This window comes from Physcomitrium patens, chromosome 9 (assembly GCF_059467195.1).
Source record: "Physcomitrium patens ecotype Gransden chromosome 9, ASM5946719v1, whole genome shotgun sequence".
NCBI classification, from domain to species: Eukaryota; Viridiplantae; Streptophyta; class Bryopsida; order Funariales; family Funariaceae; genus Physcomitrium; species Physcomitrium patens.
Genome location: NC_143418.1, coordinates 9,325,018 through 9,333,132, shown reverse-complemented (window position 1 = coordinate 9,333,132; position 8,115 = coordinate 9,325,018). Strand labels below are relative to the sequence as shown.

Genomic DNA, 8,115 nt, shown 5'->3' with positions numbered 1-8,115 from the left:
GAACATTTCACCATAAGAAAATAAGTTAAATAATATAGAAACATGGCAATATGTGGCTAACTTTTACCTTATTATTTTAAACAATATACAATAGGATAAAAGACCCGTTTTCTATCTTCAATAATAAATACCAAAACTCCTATTTAATTTACAAAGACATGTCAACCAAGAAAAGATCCATACTTAAAACTTTTGAATGCCTTTTACCAGACATTCACAATAATAGCCTCCAAACATTTTATTTTCCATAACACAATTACTTGATGGCAAGAGTCACACAAAACAACGCCCACAAATTTGTTTTCTTCTACCCAATCATCTCCTTGGAATTCCATCCTCTGATTTTTTTTAGACGGATATAGGCAACCTCGGTAAATAAAATGCCAAATGTGAAAGAGTACTAGTTTGAATAAATGCAGTTATTGCATAGAATAATTTTGTTGAATGCAAGCCCAATTAACTTTTTCTTAGTGACCTTGTCAGAAACAAAAAATTGAAAACTAAAAATAAAAATTATCATACACTAATGCCATCTGATGCATCCTGGTTCAAATCGAATACGAAAGAAATTCTAGAACTAAGACTTGCAAGTGAACACAACCTATAAAGGCTTACATTCTACCTTGGTACCGCCTGCATGACGGTGCGCTCAAAACTAAAGACTACCTGACAGTGCCACCTGTAGTTCATTTGTGGCTTGCAGAAGTGTCAACATTCCCAACGGAATCAATAATTTCTGTAAGCATTTTCATCAATGCATTCAAACCACTCAAGAAATTATCATCTATTTCGTTCTTGTCGTAAACAACATGAGCAAAATCAACGAGTCTGACCGATACAGTTTGCGTCCTCGAAGGTTTGCCCTCGTAAACTATCAACACAGACGCCGAATGGAAGTGATAACTTTTTTGTTCCTCAAACCTGGAAAATCAAAGTTACATGTGAGTTCATTGAAGTATATTCACATAAAACAATTTGTCGAGACTTTCACAACATTACATGAGCACAATCGGACATCAAATATCCCATCGCCCGTGGGTTCAACCAAATATCCGCCTATTTTTAGACAAACATCAAGAGAAATTGACACACACCTACTGAAACATGTTACAATCGATGAACTAATCGACGGTAGGCAACCGTTACCAGCTAGCTCAACAAAACACAACAATTCGTACACGTAAAGCAAAGGTTGAACAAGCGTTTCGATCCAGAAGTACCAGGACTTAAGCTTTTGAAGTTCTGTAAGGGTAGCACCATAGACAGCTTTACAAAATGCCCCATCATATTCCTTCTCTGCAGAAGGATTAGAGGAAGCAAAACGAACGAGAGCCTCTGAAACAGCTTCCGTCTTAATATATTTACACCAGTCCCGACCGGCTTTCCATGCTTCTCCTTTGTTGGCTTCGTAAACCTTAACACAAACCAAGCACTTCTAGATCAACCCTATGCACCAGCCTTTTTTACCAAGAACTGCAGATACACCAAAGCTCTTTGACATATGTACCCTAATTATGCAGCATTATGACATGAGGCAAGAAAAGTAGGAGTAATAGAAACATGAATTCTAACTTATGTGTCCAAACACATTGCAGGTTAAAGTCCTGCTAAAACGTCCTTGTGCAACGCGTAAGAACATGAAATAATTATTATGGTGACTAAGCAATTATGAAGATTTCATGTTGTATCGGATTGGTTGCAGAAAGAATTAAGTTGGCAGCACTCTTCACTTATGATCAATCACCTCAACTATGTAAATGTACCAGTGTCATCTGAAGTGATGCAAAAGTCTGTTATACATCAACATCAAACATGATGTTAACAGGGGCATCGAAATATTCTCATTTGGAACGCACCATCATTCCGGAAACACGAATACCCAAAGCTGCGGAAGTTGTCTCCTGGTCCTTCAGTCTGATTTAGGTCCCACAAATGACAACACAAGAAGGTTGCGGAGCATGAGAAACTCGAGTTAAATCACAGCTTGAGTTGAGAATTCAAAACAACGAGCACAACTTGCGCCCGATCACACAAACCATGCTGAAATCGGTGGAAGACATATACTAAAAAGGCATGAAATAATAAGGTGCCAATTAGGTGGGTTTGATACTCTATACTGGGAAGGTGCACGCGACATGTACATAGAAGGCATGTCTTACTCATCCGAGATTCGTCACTAATGCTAACATGAACATGACTTAATCACATCCATGACTTTTTTAAAAATTACGTGACGAAAACCCCAACAGATTTTGCATGCTTCACAGAATAACTCCAAACAGAAAACAAAGACCAAATGGAAGAAGAATTCCCTATAGCCGGCCAATCTACTGGGTGATTATCAGTCTGACATTAATAGAAGTAAGAAAGGGAAACAAGACTGGATTTTCCTGGAGTACATACTTGCATTTCTCGACATACTTGGGGCCTGCCTCAAGATACCAAGTGCGGAATCCTATCTGTGTTAAGAAAATGAACTAAATTAGTTGCAGATGCTGACAGAATGACTCGTAAAGCAAGTTGGAAGCAGACAAGAATATGAAAGGCTTGTATAAACGACCCATACGTCCAAGAACATTGAGTTAGTAGAGAGCAAACCGGTCTTCGGATCGACTCATAGTATCGACATTAACAAGGCTAAGATCGCTGGAACGCCTATACTATTACAGAGAGTAATATCCGCTGATGCTTACTAGTATGTTCACAACAGACTTCACAAACCTATTAATCCAAGTTTCATACATCAAATGATTTGAGCCACGTACCTTCACGTCCATTACTGATGGATGCTGAAACCCATTTGTCAAATTCTCCATTACAGCATGCCGTGAGTCCACGAGTTAAGATTTCCCACATCAATCGGGATAAACGGTGACAAACATGTAACAAGGAACCCAAAGACAATCAAAGTATGCAGGTTTTAAAGCAACAATTACTAGTAAAAAAAAAATTTAAGGATATTGACTAAACCACCGCCATTTGGAGTGTCGATCTCTATAGTACCAAAAAAATTCGGGAAGAAACTTTTAACAGATGAAGGAACATTCACGTCCGAATGGAATCTTTTGAAAAAATTCACTTCCTTGTCACCTCTGGCACCAGTTTGCAAAGGCTTGTAAAATCGACCGGAATCATCGATTAAGGAACCAACTCGCCCCTCTACATGTGAAAAAGAGCCAGCTTGCAGTGTTAATGCATACAACGATTCAACAGACATGATTGTTTGAGACAATTTCCAACTCTTATACTGATGCAATGTTGCGCCCAACAGAAATCTAATAATCTTCATAATATAACACGCTGTGATCAGCGAAATAATTCATTGTCACCAGCAACTGGACATCGGAATCCCAGCGTCACTACAATCAAGTACTACAAAAAAATCGAAAGCGGGTGAACGTTCAAAAGGTTTAGAAAGAAGTACCCTCGAACCGATGACCAGCGACTTGATTATCTGCAACCTTAAAAACCTGGAAAGAAGTGTGCCGCAATCCATTAGTAGCACAATGGAAATTGTAAGCGGAGACCAGGGCGTGATGTTGTATGAATCTGCAATACGATAACATTGCCAGTGGACCGATTACAAGCGTCAGAGCACTTACGAGGGGTGGCAATGGCGATGATGAAGAGCCGGATAAGTGGTTGCCATTAGTACCCACGACTGCTGAATCCATGCCTGCCATTACGAAGCTTGCTACAATCCGCCCCCGAAGAGTCAAGGAATGTCACTACGAAGGACAGAAGCTAATTTTTTTTTTTTTACATCAAGTGAATCCACAAGATTGTGGATGAGAACTGCGCAACTTAGAGTACACGAAACCCAAGAGAGCTTGTTCGCAGAAAAGTCGAAAAGAAACCAGGTCGTGGGGCAAGACAAACGTCAAACCTGATTCCTGCCATGGAAAAACCTAAGTCATCTAAGCAATACACATAACTCGTCACAGCAAAGACTTCCCCATGTCCCAATGACGCTAATATATAATCCTCGCACTCTCAACAAATATGAAAATAAATAAATTAAATTAAAAATAAATGAAAGACTTCAACGAACACCAGCGCACAAAACAAAGACAAACGCAGCAATTAACGAATGTAGTATCCAAGCACTTGCCACTCGAACTTCGTGGAGATCCCAGCAACCATCATTCGCACACTCTTTCATGGCACAGTCCGACAAAATCTGACAAACCGCTACATACCTGAAGGAGATTCGGATTAAGGCATTGTTGATACAGACAGAGTGACATAGAAAAAACAAATCCATGAGACGAAATACCAATTGCGAAGGCATCCGGACACTATTGCAGGGTGTAGTGATAGAGAACGACCCAACAAAGGTGGTGCCGCGATTCTGCGCCATGGATGTATTGGAATTCCATCTGGCAGCAGATCGATGGCCATTGACGGTCGATGAATTCGGGCTTTCTGCCAACTTCGGACCCTACGCTGCAAACAAACGCACCTTTCCACATGCTTTCGTTTTACAGAAACAGAACATTCTCGTGCGCCATGCCTCCTCTTATTTCGAGGCCACTAATCTGCGAAACATCGAAAGGGCAAGACCCACGGCGGAGAATTATCAAATACCTCGTTGCCCTTGCCGCCATGTTAGCGAGTTAATTAGTCCGTTTGGGTGTAATTAAGCTTCTTAGTGAGTTTTGTGGTGGATGAATTCGGGCAGCCGTTTCTGACCGCCGGTCAGTTAAGAAAAACTATTGCTCGGTTCGTGTTCATCTCGTGCCATGTGTGAATAGGACAACTATTAGCTTTTACTTTATAAAACCCACCGACATACTCTTTCTATTTCTATTTCGTTTCTTTTTTCTTTATAACTTTGGTTCTTAACCCCCCATGAGGTGTAATTTTGTTTCAAGTGGGTTTCGTCTAAGTTTTTTATATTTTTAATTTTCCTTTTTTGTTGTGATATTATTCTTGACTCCACTTGAGTTATCCAATTCAAAACTTTGTCTTTAATATTCTCAACAATGAAAGGAATATAATCTTGAATGTTTTGAAGGTCTATTTCTTTGTGGATCCTATAGTTTGGAATTGTATATAAGGTTTGAATCTATGCTTAATCAATCATACCTTCATACGCAATGCTATGATCTAGATTATATGAAAGGAAAAGAATGATGTAGTTTTTATGAATATTTATTGGACTGGGTAGCAAATATGTACCTGCATTTGAGAGACCATTACTGACTTTACTAAAGCATCATGGTCAAACATTAAAACCAAATTAAAATGAAAATTGTTTGCATAGAAAAGTATTATCAAGTCATTTGATAGAACACAAATAATTTACTGTGAATTTGAATCTTTGCCCCAATTATTGGCTATACAACTTCTAGCCTCTCTTTTTGGCATTATTTTTTTATTTTGAGTATTCTAAAAATAATACTAAAATCAGGTTTTAAATTTCAAAATTAGAAAGATGGTAATTATTAAAAATTGGATAACTAGTTATTCAGGAATTTTTTAAATAAATATTTTAAAAATATGTTGCCAAAAGTTTATAGAATAAATTATGAAGAGTGTTTTAATAATAACCATATTAATCAGATCATATGAAGTATAATGGATATTGACATAAGAAGTTATATTTGAAATACTACCAAAAAAAAGTATTACAAAAAATAAAGCAGTGTTATAATATTTGAAAAAAGTATTTATAAAATAAAAATAAAAAAAATTTAATTCAATTTCCACTATAAATGGTCTTGAATTCTATAATCTAAATTAATAAAAATCTAAGGATTATAAGAGTTTAATATTGGAATTAAATTTCTATGTCCATATGTTTGTAACAATAGTCTAATATTATAATAATTACGTAAACCTTTCATTGTTTTTAATCTTGGCTAAAAACCATATATTTTGGAAGTCAATGTTTGTTGTTAAATTGTTAGAGTGTTTCCAAAAATAGAACCAATAAGAAAATAAATATTTAGCATTAACTTCTTCTATACTTTAGTTAATAAATTGACATTTAATCTTCTATCATATTCTTAGATAACTAGTGAAGAACTCATAAGATATTGTGCCAGACTCAACATAAAACTACGTCAAAGCATTGCTCATTTTACCAACTTAGTAGCACACAAATAGACTATTAAATTAAGACTTTTTATTTAAATAAAATAATATTTGGTCTAATTTATATTCTTTTAAAAGACTATGCTTATTTGGCTTATTTGGCACAAAGGTGTGGGAATTAACATTTGAAAGAGAAAAATCAAGCTTTATATTAATATTTATTGTATTATGTGTCACCTCCCAAAAGCAAAAATCTATTCTCTATAGATTCTAGAAATGCCATCAATCTTATAATATTTGGAATTAGGCCACTTTTCTTTTATATAAATTAATGTCAAACTCTTAGACATGAAAAAACTCTTGACTTAGAAATAAGCCACTTTTATTAATTCTATATTGTTAATACATAGATTAACATAAATATTGTTAAAGATTTGGTTATTATGAAGAAGATTGTTTATATAACACTTGGATTTAAAGAAACAAGTTTGTACTTGAAAATGAAGTATGGTGTAAAGTCCATAATAGAAGCTAGATTTGGAAAAAAAAAACAAAAAAAAAAAAAAAAACAAAACAAAAAACAAAAAACAAATTTAGACAAATTAGTTAAAATTTTCTCAAAAAGAAATTAACAATACACATATAACATAGATAGAATAGTATATAACATGTTCTAGATTGGACAAGATAACTAAATGGAACTTTAGGATATCTTAATATAGTGTGATTGTGTACAAAAGTATAAATGAATTAGTTCTAATACTTCTTACTTCTTCTTAATACTTTATCTCTGACTTTTGGATATAAGGAGTTAAGTAGCTTAGTGTACCTTTTCTACTTTATAATGCATTGAATATACTCTACTTGTATTTTGAAAATAAATAAACAATGTCATAGAAATTTTAAATATTTATTAAAATATTAGATTGGATTTATTATTGATATAACAAGTAATAAGTTGTCGTCAAATTGTGCCAAATATTGGAATCAATTCCTACTACCAATCCATCTAATTTTATATGTCTATATATATATATATATATATATATATATTAGAATTAAAATATTATATCATATTGCATATCTTTTTATGCAAAGAAATCTTTTGATTGGTTGCAAAGAAAGAAACATAGAAAACTTGAAGAACATGGAGAACATGGGAATGTATAAAAGAAAGGACATAGGAACAAAGAAGTTTGGATGAACAAAGAAATGGATGAATGTTCTAAAAAATACAATACCTAATAGGACAAGATTTTGCTAGTATATATATATATATATATATATATATATATTTCTTTTTTGAACTTAAAAAATCTTTATTATTCCTCAAATATTACAATCAATATAGAACTTATAAGTTGAAAGAATATCTACCCTAAAATTTAAAATAATTTAAATCAAATACTAAGAAGTATTAACAATATTTATGTTAATTTATTACTTCTTAAGTAACAGATTTGTTGAGTCTTGTATTTAAATAATAGTGTAAATAAAATATTCTTCTATAAAAAATGCAATAAAATATAATATTTTTTTATAGAAAAATAATTAGATCTATATAGAATGTGCTAGTATAAAACTAAGTATAAAGCTAGTAGATAGTGTTTTTTTAAATATTGTACTTAGTTTCAAAAGAAGTATTTGGTTTGTTATGTATAAAAATTAAAATCATAAGTGAATTAAAGTATAATTTATACAAAAAAGAAAAAAGAAATCTATATCGAAATTGCATAAAATATAGGTATTTATAAAAAATCAATCATTCTATATATATATATAATTTATATGATCAAGGAATTAATTTTAAAATTAAATTACAAAAAAAATAATCTATTTATTTTATGCCCTCTTTTTACTTTATGTTATCTCCAAAAGAAAAAAGAAAAAAGAAAAAAGTAATCTAACATAAAATTTAACTTCACTAAGCAAAGAAAAACCTCCGCAAATCTTTTCAACTATGACCTTTCAAAATGGTTTTCTAGATGTAAATACTAACTGAATTGGATTTTAATTGAAAATTAATTGTGTTTATAATATTGATATAAATTTTATTTTTATTTAAATTTTTACATC

General features: G+C 33.0%; 1 protein-coding gene across 7 annotated transcripts; it reads right to left on the bottom strand.

The window, feature by feature from the left end:
• Positions 1-401: 401 nt before the first annotated feature.
• LOC112287121 (inositol polyphosphate multikinase alpha) lies at positions 402-4,564 on the bottom strand. Of its 7 annotated transcripts, none has more exons than XM_073536415.2 (10): positions 4,329-4,462; positions 4,112-4,199; positions 3,603-3,893; positions 3,425-3,470; positions 2,962-3,159; positions 2,766-2,827; positions 2,404-2,459; positions 1,857-1,914; positions 1,221-1,414; positions 402-921 (listed from the first exon to the last, which is right to left on the bottom strand). In XM_073536415.2, exons 3-10 carry the CDS (start codon positions 3,681-3,683, stop codon positions 687-689), a joined length of 930 nt encoding a protein of 309 aa, XP_073392516.1. In that variant the 5' UTR covers positions 3,684-3,893; positions 4,112-4,199; positions 4,329-4,462; the 3' UTR covers positions 402-686. The 7 variants fall into 7 exon arrangements, with proteins under 7 accessions (XP_073392516.1, XP_073392518.1, XP_073392514.1 ...); XM_073536417.2 differs by having other exon boundaries at positions 3,603-3,886; XM_073536413.2 differs by lacking the exons at positions 4,112-4,199; positions 4,329-4,462 and adding an exon at positions 4,463-4,564 and having other exon boundaries at positions 3,603-3,694.
• Positions 4,565-8,115: the final 3,551 nt, after the last annotated feature.

Bases quoted from the DNA above. Each gene is read 5' to 3' on its own strand.
- LOC112287121 (XM_073536413.2), bottom strand. The intron at 2,460-2,765 runs GTACGTGGCTCA...TTCTTAACACAG, and splicing joins CATCAGTAATGGACGTGAAG to ATAGGATTCCGCACTTGGTA. The intron at 922-1,220 runs GTACTTCTGGAT...TTGATTTTCCAG, and splicing joins CTTCAAAAGCTTAAGTCCTG to GTTTGAGGAACAAAAAAGTT.